This window comes from Anastrepha obliqua, chromosome 1 (genome assembly GCF_027943255.1).
Source record: "Anastrepha obliqua isolate idAnaObli1 chromosome 1, idAnaObli1_1.0, whole genome shotgun sequence".
NCBI lineage: Eukaryota > Metazoa > Arthropoda > Insecta > Diptera > Tephritidae > Anastrepha > Anastrepha obliqua.
This window is the reverse complement of record NC_072892.1, coordinates 149,690,613-149,709,686: the sequence shown is the minus strand read 5'-3', so window position 1 is coordinate 149,709,686 and position 19,074 is coordinate 149,690,613. Positions and strand designations below refer to the sequence as shown.

Below are 19,074 nucleotides of genomic sequence, written 5' to 3'. Positions count from 1 at the left end.
GAACAGACGACAAGGCACGAACGCGTGTGGTAAAGACCCAAACAGACGACATGCACGAACGCGTGAGGTAAAGCCTCAAGACGAACCCAAACAGATGACAAGTCGATATCGAGTAACGATATTGCAATTTACCGATGGCCCATTGGTGACAAATTAATGGAAGCTATCGATAGCGTATAAGCTCCTTACGCAATTAAGAGAAGAACCTGGACGTACATAGGTACCTGGAGTGTCTAAAAGGCATGAACACGGCTCCACCTTGATGAAATTGCTTTTAGCAGTCCCAGGGTGGAATCAGCCGAGATGGGAGGAATGTTATAGGGTTAGCATGCCACACATACCACTACTGGTGTGACGGCACCCTTGATGATGTTTCTGATATTTTCGATTTTAATCTCTTCCGCAAAAAACAAAAAAAAAAAAACAGATATACAGCTCTGGCAACACAATGAACTCTAGAGGTCGAAATGAGATCTTTTTACAGACCAGCCAGCCCTACCTTAGACCTGAGACCTATTACAGCTCCGGCAAATGACTTATGTATTGAGTTCTCAAGCATTTAATAGAATATAAATTAAAGTGTATCTTACGATTCTCCAGTGAGTGCAGTCCAGCGAAAATTGCATTTGTTTTTAAATAAAAGTACCGTACTAAAAAATTTTCAACTTTTATGGTATCTTTTACACTGATTTATGGCATTCGGTATACTTCGACATATTTTTGTTGCTTGATTTTTGTGTTTGGTTATTTTTTTGTTTTTGTTTTTATACCAATACGCGTACCAATACATATGAGCGCACATACATACCTTAGAATTAAATAAATTTTGAATTTCTAGATGCCTGATTTTAGGTTTTAAAATTATCTATATATGTATGTATATATGTACGTATTACATAGTTGCTTATAAGTTAAATAGCAAAAAGCTTAAAAATTTTCTATGTATGTATGGCCGCAAGCAATTATTAGTTACATAATATTTATTCACTTTAATTTTATTTGTAATTTTTAGCTGCTCTTAGCTGACAACTTTTTCTTTGCATCAAACTGTTAGTATGTTTTTCGTTTTCGCGCTGGGCCTTGGCCTTGAACTTGGCATTTGCTTCACCCAAAATGATAAAAAAAATGTTTAAAGTTTGCCAAACATAATTTTTTGTTTTTACTAAATTTCAATACTTGAATGTGCGATTGATTAATTTGATAGAGTATATTAATATGTACGATATATGTTAAATGCACATATCTACATACATATCTCTCTCTCTCTCTATATATATATATATAGTGAGTGCATTAGCCTATAAGCATATACATACATACGTTTGGTATCGTTTGTGTGTTTTTTTTTATTGGTTTTTATGTTTTTTGTTTTCTTAGTTTTTATTTTTTATTTTATTTTTAATTTTTTATTTTTATTTATAATTTTTTGTCTTTTATTCTTTCTTCTTCACTTTTTACTTTTAATTTGCACTAATATTAATTTAATTTAAATTTTTACTATTAAATTTACTCACAAATAATGTCTTCTCTTTCACTATTTCATTACGTACTACAGTTGAATGAATATTGAGTTGCCTTTTTGTTTGGCTGCGTGTGTGTGTGTATGTGTGTGTGTGCATTCCGTTTTCAAACAGCATCACACAAATGTGCATGCACCCATTTGTTTGTTGTTGTGTTTGGTACAATTCCGAATAGAACGAACGCATTTGCATTATTGCTATTCAACTCTCAGCCTAAACAAGGCGCCGCCAATCTTCGTTTGTTTTTGTTTTTGTGTTTGTTTTTTTTTTTGTTTGTTGTTTTTTTTTTGCTTTTTTTTCAATTAGCCTAAGAGTATGAGTTTAAGATAAAAATTCTCTTATTATTTACAGTTGAGGTTCTGTCTTTTTCACATCGATCACTCTCCATCCATCAAGCAGCGCAACGCATTTACAACAACTTTGGTTTTCATATTACAATAAATATTTTGAGAATACAAGCATAACAAATAATTTCAAATGATACCTCATCAAATGATATTCTCACACCTATACATTTGCATGTCGATAGTCTAGAAGTCTGTGACATTTTGCCTTCACTTACTCTCTCTCTCTTACAAAGAAACTGAGGCCATACATGAAATCCTTAGTTACTAAAATTATAAAAAAAGAAATATAGACTAGAGACGTTCGTGATGCGCGCTATTATCTAATTTTTTATGAATACAAATCAGTTCATCAATGGAAAAATTACAAACGTAAGCACTTGATAGGTAAATAAGATTATATAAATAATTTTTCCTTTAGCTTAAATATTAAACATATTTCTTACCAAATTTTAATGTTCATTACTTTATCCCCTTCGCATTCTACTCTGCTTTCCTTTGGCTTTATAAAAGTACTCTGTGATTGCATAATATCAACTTTGTCCTTTGAACGAAGTATTTAGTAAAATTTCTACTCAAGCGTCACTTGTTCAGACTCTACACCAGCTCAGCTCAGCTCTGCGGCCATATTTAGGCCCAAAAGCATTTGATGAGTTTTGCTAAAACTAAGGTCGTACATGAGAGGGTGGTGAGGCTTAATCGGAGTTTGTGGGTGGCGCCGCTACCGTAGAATGTGACACTCAGGTCGCGCATCTCATTGTCTGCAAGTAAATGAAAAAAAGAGCGATGGTAAAATTGGAAATAAGTGAAAGTAAAATTAATATAGAAAGCCCGAACGAAAGACGAAAGTCTGTAATACACATCATTTGTACAATAAGAAATTAAATGTATTATTTGTAAAAAATATTATTTAGAGTTAAAATTTCTTGCAATACTTATACAAGATGACGCAAAATTAATCATCCAATTTTGTTTTTATTTTATTTATTTTTTCTTTATTTAAGTCATTGTTAACAACCTCACTGACAGCATTTACTTTTCTTCATTCTTTTTCTTCTTCATTGGCCGAATTTAACAAAGCGCTCAAGTCGCTGGATCTCTATTCGCTGCATTATGCATTATTATGTCGATGTCGCCGTAAAGCTCATAATTCTCGTTGCTCCATCGCCTGCGATAATCGCCGTCGCCAACGTGCAAGGGTCCAACAATCTTTCGCAGCCTCTTTCCCTCAAATACACCAAGGGACGCCTTATCGGATGTTGTCATCGTGGAAGCTTCAGCGCCATACAGTAGGACGAGAAAAATGAAAGGCGTATAAAGTGTGAGTTTTGTTCGTCGAGAGAGGACGTTACTACTCAATTGCCTACTTAGTCCAAAGTAGCACTTGCTGGCAAGAGATATTCTACTTTGAATTTCAAGGCTGACATTGTTATCGGTGTTAATACTGGTTCCTAAATAAACGAAGTCTTTTACAACCTCGAAATTATAACTGTCAACAATGACGTGGGTGCCGATACGCGAGTGAGGTCGACTGTTTGTTTGATGACAAGAGGTACTTTGTTTTGTCCTCGTTCCCCACCAGACCCATTCTCTTTGCCTCTTTATCCAATTTGGAAAAGGCAGAACTAACCGCGCGGTAGTTTAGGCCGATGATGTCAATATCATCGGCATACGCCCGCAACTGTACGCCCTTATAAAACAGCATCAGGTTAAAGAAGTCAAACGACAGCGAGTCACCTTGTCTGAAACCTCTGTAATGCTATTGCTTATCGCATTAACGGCATCAGAAAATCTTCTCCAAATTCTAAGCGAACTCTAATAAAATACTCCCCACATTGTGGATAGCTAGTTAAAGGAGAGTGGACTGAATGTGAGTGCCACAAAAACCGAAATTGTGCTATTAAGTAACAAATATAAATTAAATGCTTTCTAGGTCCTCACACTAATTGGGGTGATGCTTACACTTGCTGCTGAGGTAAAGTTTTACTGGGTTATTCTAGACCATAAACTCAATTTCAACCGAAACATTTAAGACAGGTGAAAAAAGCGGTATTGGCCTTACTGTGGCAACACGGCTATAGGTTAGATTAGGTTAGGTTGGTATGGTTGCCCAGGGAGTGAGCACTCTTGGACGAAGAAAGATTCGTCCTTTGTGATATCATTATGAAGGAGGTGAGGTGAAAGGGAAAGACCGATGGGATGCAGGAAGAGGGCGGGGAGAGGTGGTTATGGGATGATTAGTATAAGAAGTAAAAGCCAAGATGCCTGGATTTTATCCGCGCCAGAGCAGGGCAGCTAAGGAGAAGATGCTGAGACGATTCCACCTCATTCCCCATACATCCAGCGCAAAAAGGACTCGAGGTGATTCCAAGTCTCACAGCATGCATTCCTCGCGCATTGTGTCCGGCTATAGGTAAAAAATGGGTTCTAAAACCTCGCATAGTATACTAGCTAAAGTATACTCTGATTATGAGACCCATCGACGTCTACGACGACCTCATCGTGGTTGGTCTCCTTGCCGCGGGGATGGGGCTTAAATGAAGGTTAAATTCCTTTCAGGAATTCAACCTGTCATGAACTAAGAGGGAAGCTCCGTATGGGGATTGGTCGAACACCCACACGCGAAACGGCGTGTGCGATGCTCGTCCAATCATCTATACGGAGAGTACCGTACCAACACATTCCCAAGTCAAGGTGTGCTTGGAATCGTGCCGAGGACTGAATGGTGCAGGGAATTAAAACATGTGCATCGCGAACGGAGTTTCCCTCTCGAATACCTGGCCGCCTTCGAGAGTAACTGTGGCCTTACCGCGGTAAGGGGCGCTGCCGCGGGGGACCCCATTATTTCCCCTAAATACTCGTGGGTTGTGGAGCTTGACACAGTCAGGCGAAGCAACCGTAAGAACCAGATGATATGAATACACAACAAAAAGAAAAAAACCAAAAATTCGTGCCGCGCTGCGACACAATACCATCCTCCGAAGAGGATACCCTGCTGGCCTCCAGCCAAGAAACGGCTGAGTCAGCAAAGAGTAAGGGAAGTACCAGCCATAGCACACCCTTACCAATCAAGCAACAACAACAACAAAAAGCTATACCACAAACATCGCAAAAGGCGGCAGACGGCACTCAGAGAGAGAGTCAGGCCGCACGAAAACACAAATCCGAGGGTGCCCTCATGAAATCTCGCTACACGAAGGCGAGGTTCATTCTAAGCAAGATTGCCAAAAATGAACTCGCTGGAGCGACTGACGAGCGCGACGCGGCTGACAAATTAAAATACCAGCAGGTGGTTAAGGAGTACGAAGACTTCTTATCCAAAAAACCCAAAGAGGACGACAACAAAAAAGGCGATGCGAAAAAGAGAAATAGGTCACAGGACGTGATCGATCAGGCACCGAAGAGACCTAAGGTGTCCAGCAGCATCGATGAAACGAAGCAACGACCGTTCAGTGAGGTGGTTAAGGATAACCTCCTCTATGCACTGATCGACGAAACCACAAACAGTGGCAAAGTGGTCCTGCAGAAGTGGGGGCAAGTGGAGGCCAAACTGTCCAAGCTCGTGCTAGACAAGCATGTGGTTGGAGCACAGGGCGGAACTCTCCCTTCCTTTGATTCTGCAGGAGTACTTCGCGGCTGTAGAGTGATCAAGTGCGACGACGACTGGTCAAGGGTTGTCCTAGAAAGGTGTGTTGTTGAGATCAACAGCACACTGGAAGGCTTAAAACTTAAGCTTATTCCGGCCAAGGACATCCCTTGCCCTCCTCGCGCTCGCATTTGGCTACCGGTGATGGACTTGAGCGGTGCAGAAGTGCTGAAATACCTGAAGTCGCACAACCCTGCGGTGCCGATGGACGACTGGGCAGTCGTGAAGGCAGAAAAAACCGCAAAAGAGCAGCATGTCATTCGTTCTGCAGATAAACGATGAGTGCCTGCCAATATTAAAACAACAAGACAACAAAATGCGGTTTGGTCTGAGAAAGGCCAAACTGAAAATTTTCAAAGCAGACAGCAATGAAAATGAGGAAGACCCAGATGAGGTCGACAACAACATTCAGCTAGAAAGGCTAGAAAAGCTGGACCTAGCTGAGGACAACAATAAACCCGATGCCTAGAGCCATACAGGTGAATCTGCAGCACTCGAAATGTGCTACAGAGAATCTGGATGTCTTCCTCAGGGAAGGGGACATCGACATCGGTTTCATACAGGAGCCCTGGGTCAGAGACAACGAGATTAAGGGGTTCCAAAACAACAAAAACATCAACGTATTCTACAACAAAGCTGACGGTAAGCCACGGTCATGCATAATCACTAAAAAACACTTAAAAGCTTTTCTGTGTTCTAATTTCAGTACTCCCGACTTAACGGTGGTGAAAGTGGAGCTGCAGAAATCGGCGATATACCTGGCATCGGTGTACATGCCACACGAGAAACCGGCGCCGCCAGACGAAGTGGCTCGTTTCCTGACAACATTAAGCAGCACAGACAAACTATTGATGGGCTGTGACGCAAACGCTAGAAATGAGCTCTGGGGCAGTTCAGAGACGAATGAAAGAGGTGAGTCACTCTTTGAATTCCTATTAAACACCAACCTAGACATATGTAATGTAGGGACCACCCCAACCTTCACTTTTCCGAGCTCGGCAAACTTTCCTGGCTGGGAAGAGGTCTTAGACGTTACCCTATGCACAAACAATAACTCCCAAATAGTCACAAATTGGAGGGTATCCGACAAGAGATCCTTCTCAGACCACAGCTGGATTCTCTTCGATATTAATCTCAAGCTGGAGAAACCTCTCCCATATAGAAATCCTAGAAGAACAAACTTGCACACATTCCGTAGAGTGACCCAGTCTAAACTTCAACACATAAATAAAACCATAACGTCAAGGGAAGACCTAGATGAGAAAGTAAGAGCTTTCGAAACTTCCCTGACGAAAGGACTTGAAGCCTCATGTCCCGCCACATATGGCAAAACAACCTATCCTACCTGGTGGAATGAAGATCTAAGTAAACTCAGAAAAATGACAAGAGAAATCTTCAATATCTGCTACAAACATAAATACTTCAAACCCTACAAAGACTGCCTTAGGGAATACAAGAAAGCAATCAAAGAGGCTCGGACAGAGGCTTGGAGAGATTTTTGTAGTTCCATAGAATCGACCAAAGATACGGCCAGACTAGGCAAGCTTTTATCCAAGGAACACTCCTGCCCTTCCTTCTTGAAGAAAGATAACGGAGAGTGGACAAAATCATCAGCCGACACTCTAGAACATCTGGTAAATACACACTTCCCAGGCAACACAGAATATATTGAGAACAATACTGACAGTGTTCAAACATCCAAACTATCACCCATTGTAATCAACCACATCGTATCCCAAGACAGAATATTATGGGCGATAAAAAACTTTGAACCATATAAGGCAGCCGGTCCAGATGGGATATTCCCAGCCATGCTGTGGAACACTCGAGAAACGACGATTCCTTGGCTGGAGGTCTTTTTCAGGAAAAGCCTTATGCTGGGGCACATACCAAAAAGCTGGAGGAGGGTTAAGGTAATCTTTATCCCTAAAGCTGGTAGACGCGGTCATGATACAGCGAAAGATTTCAGACCCATCAGCCTATCCTCCTTCATCCTCAAAACTCTTGAGCGATTGTTGGATGTATATCTCAGGGAAAAGATTACAGACTCAACGATCTCACCATCTCAACATGCCTATCTCAAAGGAAAGTCCACAGAGACAGCTCTTCATGAGGTTGTAAGTGCGATTGAGAGGAGCATAGAATACAAGCAATACTCACTAGTCGCTTTTCTCGACATAGAGGGGGCCTTCAACAATGTTACAACAAGATCTATAATTGAGGCTCTTAGCATGTTAGGCATAGACATAGGGCTCAACGAATGGATAGAGAACATGCTCAAAACTAGAATAATCATCGGTGAGGTAGGCAGCAGCACGATAAAACGCTCTGTCAACAGGGGAACCCCTCAGGGAGGAGTCTTATCCCCTCTACTGTGGTTACTAGTCGCCAACAACATCCTCACCAAATTTAACCAAACGGGAATTAAAGTGGTGGCGTACGCGGACGACATAGTGCTTATGGTTTCAGGAATGTTTCCAACCACAATCAGTGAGATTATGGAAGGAGCTCTGGTATTACTCAGCAATTGGGCCACGGACTGTGGTTTAAGCGTAAACCCGAGAAAAACTGAACTGATGCTATTCACCAAGAAAACCAAGGTGCCAAACTTTAATCTCCCAAAACTAAACGGCGTCAGCCTCACGCTAACCAAACAGGCAAAATACTTAGGGGTTATCCTGGACCCCAAACTCAGCTGGAAGTCCAACGTAGAGTACAGGGTAAAGAAAGCAAATATAGCACTTTACACGTGTAAGAGAATGTTGGGAAAAAAATGGGGTCTCCAACCAAAATTATCCAACTGGTCCTACACAGCCATTGTAAGGCCAATACTAACATATGCGGCACTGGTTTGGTGGCCTGCAACAGAAAGGAAATACAACAAAACTAAGCTGAACAAGATACAAAGAACAGCGTGTATCCTAACTACAGGAGCGCTTAGCACCAGTCCTACTGAAGCGCTCAATGTACTAACACATCTATTGCCACTAGATTTACACATTAAAACAATAGCTACTTGCAGCGCGGTGAGACTCAGAGACATAGGAAGCTGGACAACAAGGCCGTACGGTCACAGCAAGATCCTCCTACAGGGACCCCCCTCTCAAAAACGGATCAGACTACACAGTCCCCGACCTAAACTTCAAGAAAGGCTTTACGGTACGTTTCCCACCGAGAGCCGAGTGGAGCAAAGGAGAGGTGATTGGAAGATACGACATCGAAATTTATACCGATGGTTCTAAGATGAACTGTGGTGTGGGAGCTGGCTTCCATTCGGAGCCACTCAACCTATCTCAATCAATTCGTCTTCCTGATTATGCCAGCGTGTTCCAGGCAGAACTTTTAGCGATCAGAGAAGCATGCAAATCCCTAGAACTCTACAAGGTAGTTGGCGCAAGAGTAGCTATCTTCTCAGACAGTCAAGCAGCTATTAAGGCCTTAGACTCCAACTACATTTCATCAAAACTGGTCCTACAGTGTAGGGAGGAGCTAAAACTGCTCAGCCATTGGCTTGAAATTACACTGATATGGGTTCCTGGTCATAGGAACATACGAGGCAATGAGATAGCGGATGAGCTAGCAAGAAAGGGCTCTACACTAGACATAACAGAGGCGGTGGCAGTTTCCACCCCACTGAACACACTAAAAGCATCTATTGCTTCACACTATCATGCTTTAGCCGAAAGAAGATGGAAGCAAATACCTACATGTATCACAACAAAAAACACATGGCCGTCATATAAAATCCAAAGGACGAATGACCTGTTAGGATGCTCTCGGCCAAACATTTCACGTATCACTGCAACCCTTACAGGACACTGGAAAGTAGGGGATCATGCAGCCAGACTCAATCTACCCTTCAATCCTATCTGTAGAAGCTGTCAAGCGGAAGGGGCGAAGGAAAGTCTGTTCCACTATTTATGTGAATGTCCGGGACTAGCCAGGGCACGACTCCGATCCTTCGGTAAGCCTTTCCTAGAGCAAATTAAGGAGATCTCAGTCATCGAGATAAAGGATTTGCTCCTATACTTGGACCTCACTAAATGGATCTGACTTGGAAAAAAAAAAAAAAAAAAAAAAAAAACAACAGAAAACATCTCATCATTTCACGAGATAGTGGTATTAAAACGGTGCTGGTCACTAATTAGGAGCATTCTCAGCTAAGTAATGTTCAACCACCTCAACAACAACAACAACAACAACGTGTGATATAGGTATGTGGTATTCAAGGGCAAAATAGAAAGTGTACATCCACGCTTATCATGGAAGCGCTTCCTGCCCATCCCCAACCAAAGTTCTTAAGACTCCATTAGATCTTCTCCCAAGGCTAATTGCAATACATTCAGACTAAATGCATGCCAACTCAAGAGAGATTTGAGGAAAGATGTTAGGAGTGACATCCACTTAAAAGTGCTACATCTGAATTTTGTTCAGTTATCACTACGGTTATCGCACCGTACAGACTACAACGTCTTGCAAGCCGAGTTAATAGCGAATAAGAGAAGCTACACAGGACTAATTCGTCGTAACAAAATCGATCACTGCCTACTCTGTGAGTCAAGCTGCCGTAAAATCTCTACAGCGCAATAATCCTTCTTCCAAGGTAGCCATTTAATGTATAGTTATTTTTAATGACCTACCTATGCGGCGTACAATTAACGTTGCCTGAACACAGAAGTACTCCTACAAACTGCAGCGCGGATGAGCAGTGTAGAAGGGGACTGAATCGTAAGTCAATTAATTTTGTACAACATGCGAGCATCCTTTTATCAGCAAGGAGGCTCTGGATCAGGTCAACTTACATTGCGAAGCCAACAGTAAATGGACCATAGAGCCAACTTGTGGTATAACATGACAGATGTGGCATAGAAGGAATCAACTCAGAAGTAGGTCAATCATCAATCTATACCGCCGTTCTATTAGTACAGTGGTTGGTATACTCATCGGGCTGGTTGGTATACTCAACACTGCCAAATGGGAACGCATGGGAAACGTATGGGTTTTACTTCAAGTGACTTCTGTCACAGTTTCAGAAATGACGAGGAGGTAGGGAGCGTTGAACAATTCATCTGGGATTGTACCGCGCTTACCAGAACATACAGCTACTATATCAAGTAAACTTTTACTTTCTTGGATGTCTAAACCGGTAGCTATTAACAGTATTTTAACGCGTATCAGAGAATGCGAGAAGCGAAGTCGAAGTTTTTACCAAGGAATTAAAGAGCGCATTTGTGTCCAAGCTAGTGGTATCACTAGAGCTTCCAGGCCTAAGTGAGCCGAGAAGGCTTACTTATAAAAAGTGGCAGTCACGGAAATCTAACCGTTAAGGTAATATCACTCTGCTCAAGAAGTTCCAGCTCTAAGTTAACTGATTTAAGTGCTGTTGCCACATCTGTTATTAACACTCCTGCCAAATTTTATTGCCATTGCTTGACATTTGTAAAGGTTACGCCGCCTTGAGTACATCTACCTCTGCACGTGTTTTTGATTTTTTATAGTTTTGAAAATGGATTTGAATTTGCAAAAACGAGTTTGTATTAAATTTTGCATTAAAAATGGTTTCGACGGTGCGTCTTAAAAATGTTGGGAAACTGTTGCGGTAATGATACGCCCAAGAAAGCAACCATTTACGAGTAGCATGAACACTTCTGAAGAGATCATGAGTCCAACGAGGATGACAAACATAGTGGCAGGTCATCGACATTCGACATCGAAAACTGATGCAAGCATCAATAAAGCGAGAGAAAAGTGGATCAGTAAGTGCAAATTAACAATTAGAGAGCTGGCTGAACATTGCTTATGGATCCGTAAAGGATACTGTAGTTAAGAAATTGGCTCTGCGCCATATTGCTGTAAAAAAACTTAATTTTATGCAGAAAAGGCAGCGCGTTGATATCGCCAAAGTCATGATTTTATGGGCTGAGTCCGTCCCAAATGTTCATCAAACTCATCATCACTGGCGACAAGACGTGGGTTTATGAGTAGGGCACGCAATCCAAACATAAGGCGAGTGAGTGGACAGCTCCGAATGAACCAAGATCAAAAAAGAAAACGACGCTTACGGTATGAATTGCGAGAGTATTGCACACTACGAAGATCAGACAGTTAATAAGGATTATGATTTGATCGTTATGAGGCGTTTACATAAAGCAATTCGGGAAAAAAAGAAAGGATGTGTGTGGAAAACCACTCTCGAATTTTACGCCATGCTAACGCTCCGTCGGTACAGTGCCATATGTAATTATCCGTGAATTTTTGGGCAAGATTGACCATTTTGCCCAAATGAATCCAACCATCCAACCGCCATCGAATTCATCTGATATGGCTCGCTGCCATATTTTCTGTTCAAGTTGAAAAACCACTACGGGCAACCACTTCGGCGTTTTAACTGCCGAAAGGGAGTAGTGATGGCACTGATGGCTATACCGAAAATAGAGTTCCAGAAATATGGGACTGGGGACTGGCGTATAAAACGGTCATGCAAAAGGTGAAAGACCCTAGAGCACCGCAGCCCACATGCCCACAATTGCTGCAACAAATAATAGTGGCGCTCTTTCCTCCACAGGGGGAAACAAGCGACGAGGAATATGGCATAGATGCAATTCCAAACGTGCAACTGGTGACACCGAAAGAAGTGCTAAACATACTAAAATGTGTAAAAGACTGTAAGGCGCCTGGCCCAGATAGGGTTCCTAACATTGCACTTAAAACCGCTATACGGGCTAAACCCCAGATGTTTGCAAGCCTATACAGTGCTTCCCTAGCCAAAGGAACCTTCCCGAAGCGATGGAAATTGCAACGATTGGTACTTAAAACAGGCAAGCAACCTGACCAACCATCCGCATACAGACCTCTTTGTTGGACACAGTAGCGAACATTTTTGAACGCATCATATGCGATCGCCTGCAGGAGAGCTTAAAAAGCCCCAGCGTAGTCTCAGATAAACAGTTTGGCTTCCGATGACCAAGGTCAACCGTGGATGCTATCCGAATGGTCACAGACATAGCTCGAGAAGATATCAGCGTGGGAAGCTCCTCCATCAAATATTGCGCAGTCATCAAATTGGATGTAAGGAATGCTTTCAGCTTGGCAAAATGGTCTATCATACTGCTAGCCCTAAAACTTTTGAAGGTGCAATGTTATCTCTTGCGCATCATCAGAAGCTATTTCAGCAACCGTATTCTACAGTACGATACTGATAATGGTCCAAAAAAGCACGAAGTTACTGGTGGGGTCCCTCAGGGATCGATGCTGGGGCCAACTCTCTGGAACGTTATGTACCACGGGGTCTTAAAACTGAAACTTCCTGATAAGGTGGAGATCGTAGGATATGCAGATGATATTAAGCTGGTAGCTGTAGACAAGCGGTTAGATTAGCTGGAAGCAAAATGTAACGATGCACCAGCGAGAGTACAGCAATGGCTCGGTAATGCGGGATTGGAGCTGGCAGCCCAGAAAACAGAGGCCGTGCTTATAAGCGCGCGGAAGCAAGAAAGAATTATGAGGATCACTGTTGGCGGACACGAAATATTCTCACAGGAGGCAACTAAGATACCAGTGGATATTCATGTATATTGTATCGCCTCTATGGAGTAAAAGGAGTGAAATCGACGATAACAGTAAAGGCGGTGGAAAGAACTCGATCGATGGTCGAATGGCAAAGAAGATGGGATGAGTCAACCAAAGGCCGGGCAACTTACAAACACATACCGAACCTTGAAGAGTGGATGAATAGGAAGCATGGCGATATTACTTAACTTAGATATCCACCGGACACGGCTGTTTCCTTGAATATCTACACCGTTTCCAGCTGGCCGACAGCACTTTTTGCCCGATTTGCTCGAGTACAGTCGAGAGCGCAGAACATGTGGCCTTTTACTGCAGACGTTTCAGTGAAGAACGAGCAATGCTGGCGGAGGCATTCGAACACCCGCCATCCCACGCAAGATTTGTCCAGGATATGTGCTCGACCATCACTAAATGGGATGCCGCAAAAACGTTCGCGGCTACAGTCGTGACGAGGCTCAACTGCATAGACTGGAGACTGGAAACGACAGCAGCAGTTGCTACTGCAGCAACAACAGCGGCAGCAGCAGTAGAAGCCGAAATATAGCTAAGTATTCAATACCACTAAAAAATTAAATTAATTAGATAGCGAGACCAGCTAGACTATTTCTTATGTAATGTACTTAGTCCAGCTAAGTCATAATTCGACAGTTCTCAGGAGAAAAGGAAGAAAAAAAATTCAAAACAACCTTATAAATATAAAGCCTATTCGTTGATTACAAAGTTTTTGGTACCATTGCTAGCAGGTCGACAGTGGAGATGAACTGTTTTAGACAAACCGATGACAGATACAGACGCTTGAGCCAAACACTCACAACAGTACCAAACTGAAGGCAAGACAATATTTTGTGAGTATTGGACCGGACTATTGCATTTTCCTCCACAACCGCTTTCGAAGCCAGTGAGAGAAGTGAATACTATCGATGGCGTAAAATCTCCATACGCCCACAGGAGCGGAATCTGGACGCAGGAACCTGTTGTGTCAATAGACATAAACGCGGCTCCACCTGGGAGAAATGCTAATGCGATTCCAGGGTGGAAATCAAGCGAGCAGAAGGAATGTTATAGTGGTAGTGGGAGCATGCCCCACATACCATTGGTGTGACGGCACCTTTGGTGATGTTTCAGACATTTTGATTTACACCTCCAACAAAGTCCCAGAAATGTATCGAGAGCTGTATCAAATGCTGGGATAAGTACGGCGATACGTTGAAGGCGATAATATGACTTTTGAGGAATACATTTTGTTTTGAATTTTATGAATATATTCCCAGAACTTTTCTGCGCATCGAGTTCCAAAAACCACTATATTTAAAACCAGAAGCGTTAAGCCAGCAATATTTCTTACCAGTATTCATATTCGGCTTTTAGAAGCAGAATCTATTCTTTGGTAATCCAAATCTAGTAATATTCAGTATGGACACCATTCAGAGTGCACCACAGAAGTTTGTATTACAAATTATTTTCACCAATAAACATCTAAGTATATTCATATTTGTGCATACACATTCAAACCAAAATAGACATGCAGCAGAATGAAAATGCGTGCAAAGGAAAGTCAAGATAAAAAATAAAAAAAATAAAAGTAGATATTTATAACTTGGCAAATGGATTAGTAAGCCCACTAACTAAAGAAGAAATAATACGAAATGTTTCGCTTTTATGCTTTCCATGCCACGCAGAAATTTCCCAGAATTTGCAATTTTTCTCCTTCCTGTCATATGAACATACATGGATATACTTACATACATATGTACAAAAAACGTATGTATAAAAAAATATGTAGAAAAAAGGATTAAGTGAGAGAAAAAAAGGATGCAAGTTTGAAAAACTTTTTGAAACTGTGAAACTAACCTGACGAACCGTGATTTAGAAAAGATGATAGATCAATAAGTCCATCTGAAATAAGGGGACAAATTGCGTGAAATCAGTGAAGATGAAGAACAAAATCATGACAAAGGCATAGAACAGTGACATAAGGAAATAGAAAATTCTACAAGGTGAGTGTAGTGGTATAGGTAAGTGTGTGTGTGTAGAACTTTTTTGTTGTGTAACTAAATATAATTTAAGTTTTTTTTTTTCAAAATAATAAAACACATTACTATAGTACACCAGCAATTTACACACACACACATACATATATGCATATATCTACCTACACACATACACACTATTACATACTGTACTCCTACCTCTACATCTATGTACGAGGGGTGCCTTTTATATTTCGGGATTTGGCAACCCTGGTGTTGCAATCTGGCAACTGACAGCTGTATCGCAAAGTTTGACATTTTTTGACTTTTACGTACTCAGAACGTTTTGAAATACCAGCGCTATTTGTGTTGTTTACAGTAACTTAAAAGATTCATCTCGGTCCAAAAATGGAATTAAATCGTGAACATTTTCGTGCGATTATTTTTTACAACTTTCGACGTGGATTAACTCAGCAACATTGCATGGATGAACTTAATTCATTTTTTGGCGATGACCAGTGTTTATCGATGGTATGGTGAATTCAATCGTGGTCGTAGTTCACTCCAAGACGAATTTCGTGAAGGTCGTTCAAAATCAGTTTTTGTTCCGAAAACCATTGATGCTGTGCGCGAACTGATATTGCAAGATCGTCATGTGACCTATCGTGAGATTGAGACAATCTTAGGCATTAGTGGGACCAGCATACATTCAATATTACATAAATATTTGACTGTCAAAAAAATTTGTTCGTGTTGGATCCCACACAATTTGTCAATCGCTCAAAAAAAGGCTCGTGTCGATTGGTCGAAGGAAATGCTCAAAAAATACGATCGCGGGGCTTCGAAATACGTCTATGACATCGAGACAGGAGATGAATCATGGATTTATGCGTATGAGCCCGAAAGTAAACAGCAGTCGACTGTATGGGTGTTTCAAGATGAGCCAAATCCAACAAAAGTTGTTCGCGCACGAAGCAAGACTTCCAAGCAAATGGTCGTCTGTTTTTTCGGAAAAACTGGATATGCCGCAACCATACCACTAGAACAACGCAGAACAGTAAATTCTGAGTGGTACACAACCATTTGTTTGCCAGTTGTCTTCCAAGAAATTAGGAAAACCAATCGCCAAAGACGGATCACTCTTCACCAGGACAATGCGAGCTCTCACACATCGGCTCAAACAACTGCATTTTTGAGCACCCAAAACATCGAATTAATGGGTCATCCACCGTACAGTCCTGACTTGGCACCTGAAGAAGCGGTTGCGGCATTCAGAAAGCACGTTTTGGAGGTACCTCATTCAGAGTGGCAAAAGCGCTTCGACAATTGGCTCAAATGCATGCAAAAGTGTAAAGATCTTCATGGAGAATATTTTGAAAAATAATAAAGTGATTTTCGATGATTAAAATTTGTTTTTGTTCTCTAATCCCGACATATAAAAGGCACCCCTCGTAATCTCTGTGTTGCGATGCTATTATTACGTATTTATTATGAAGGTTCTAGTTAGTGTTTCTTGGAAGTGTATAAATGTGTATATGCAGCTAACCTAATACTTTTGCGAAAATTGGCACGTGTGCCTCCGCCAGTTTGTGTGCAGAAAGCACCAAGGAAACTGCTTTGTAAAAATACATGCCTGTGTGCGTGTGTGTGTATGCTCGTATGTGTGAGCTATACTATTATACAAGAATCGTTAACATTCTTTCAATGTTGTGAGTTGGGTTCACATGCTCGCTTTTATGCTTACACATTAGGGATGTCAATCCCGAGTTCTGCGTGTTTTTTAAGTAGCATAAATCACGAAAATATGGAGAGTGAATTTCGTCATAATTTGTAAATTATCGAAAGAAAAAGTTTTGCAAGAGTTAGGAAATGAATTTTACTGCAAGTTTTTTGTGTGTATTGGTGGAACGTAAAAAAAGTATCTAATACTAGCAAATTCATCTATGTTTAAAAGTGCATAAAAATACATTCATCTAGAGCAGGTATTCTCTATGGTGTGGCCATACTTTAGGCCAGAGGTTGGCAAAATTTACTCGTGCGAGCAGTACACTCAGCACACGATTTCTCAACCTCTTAAAATCAGTAATTGTTCTGACACCAACGACGTAACATAAGCAGCGCCTTTGCTGGTAAGTTTCTTATGCTAGAGTAGGCATAACGCATGGGCTGAAAATGCTCGAGCTCAGCACATATATGGCACTAGTTTTATTACATCGACCTCTTTTTCAGTGAGTATTAACCTTGAATAGACAGCTTTTCAAATTTCGTGATATTCTATTTTTTACAATAGTTTGGGAGTTATTGTGCCAAGAGTGACGCTACTTTTGTTATTTTCAAAGCAAAGGATTAAAAGGAATTTCGTGTTTTAATTTTATAGGATGCTGCTTCTGGATGGGAACAAATGCCTCTAAAGCAAAGCAATGACTTGGAAAGTGTTATGGCGACTCCGCTCCATCGGAAACAACATTTGAGCAACAGTTTGCTGACTTCAAACGTGGTTGTGGAGACACTGATGATGCTCATCGCAGCGGGCGTCCAAATGAGGCGGTAACGTCAGAAAACATCAAAAAAATCCACATAATCGTTTTAAACGGTCGAAAAGTGTTTGCTGACATCGCAAAGATATCAAAGGACAGGCTGGCTTTATATACGATGAACGCTTGACTATGAGAAAGCTCTGTTCAAAGTGGGTGGCGCGTTTGCTCACTGAGCAAAATAAGTGAATCACCAGTCAATCTAAGCCACGACAAAACTACATGAATTCGAATTGCTCCCACATCCACCGTATTCGCCAGATTTGGCTCCCATTGGCTACTGGGTATACGCAGACCTAAACCAAAAAATACTCGCCGATAAGAAATTACGCCCGAATTCAGAGGTTATCTCTGAAACTGTGACATATTTTGAGGCAAAAGATAAATCGTTCTACAAAGGTGGTATTGAAATGTCAGAGCGGCGCTGGAATGTTTGCATTGTTCTTGCTGAAAATTACGATGATGAAAAAAGCTAATTTTGAAAAAAAAACAAAAAAAAATGTTCCCTCTGTTAGGCCTGCGACTTTTCAGTCCATGTGTTACTCGAATATATAAATGAAATGATTTAAAAAAAATATATATATATATATTTTTTTTGTTCCCTCCACTCGGGAGCATAGCGCCTCGACAAGACTCAGTTTTGCGTTGGTTTCGTTAATTTATTGATATTTGATTTCTGACAGTGTGCCTTCAAAGTTGCTTGACTGTCTGAAAAGATAGCTATTCTTGCTTCAACTTCCTTGTAGAGTTTTAGGGATTTGCATGCTTCTCTGATCGCTAAAAGTTCTGCCTGGAACCCGCTGGCATAGTCAGGAAGACGAATTGACTGAGACAGGATAAGTGGCTCGAATGGAAGCCAGCTCCCACACCACAGTTCATCTTAGAACCGTCAGTGTAAATTTTAATATCGTATCTTCTAATCACCTTCCCTTTGCTTCACTCGGCTCTCGGTGGAAAACGTACCGTAAAGTCTTTCTTGAAGTTAAGGTCGGGACCTGTGTAGTCTGATCTGTTTTTGAGCAGCGAGGATGCCTGTAGGAGGATCTCGCTGTGTCCGTACGACCTTGTTGTTGTGGTTGAGGAATGAAAATTTTATTATTTTTTGTTTTCGTTTTTTTTTGTTTTAGAAACTAGGAAAGTAGGTAAGTTTGGAAAAGTGCGAGGACTGTGCTTTACGTGAGATTCGAACTCACAACCTCTGGGATGGCATGCAAGTGCACTGACGCTAGACTACCGAGGCCGCAGTAAAAAAATATATACATATTTTATAATTTCAAATGCGTTTGGAGATATGCAGTGCCTTTTGTGTGATTTTGAAATTCCAGTGGAAATAATAATCCTACGAAGTGAGATACATTCTTTTATAAGTATCGTTTTTGGTATTTTTTCACCTACATGCAGTGCGATTACTCTGTGCTCACCAACACACTCACAAAGCTAATTTTGCTGACCTCTACTTTAGGCTATAAATTCGGTCCTAGTAGTGGTATC

At 41.2% G+C, this 19,074-nt stretch overlaps 1 protein-coding gene across 1 annotated transcript in view; it reads right to left on the bottom strand.

Moving 5' to 3' along the window:
• Positions 1 to 2,053: 2,053 nt before the first annotated feature.
• The window catches only part of LOC129237721 (lachesin), a 264,086-nt gene continuing 247,065 nt past the window's right edge, over positions 2,054 to 19,074 (bottom strand). The window contains exons 10-11 of the mRNA XM_054872631.1: positions 2,311 to 2,625; positions 2,054 to 2,131 (exon numbers count right to left, since the gene is read on the bottom strand). Coding sequence (XP_054728606.1) covers positions 2,495 to 2,625 — 131 coding nt within the window. The 3' untranslated portion in view covers positions 2,054 to 2,131; positions 2,311 to 2,494. The remainder of the gene's footprint in view (positions 2,132 to 2,310; positions 2,626 to 19,074) is intronic.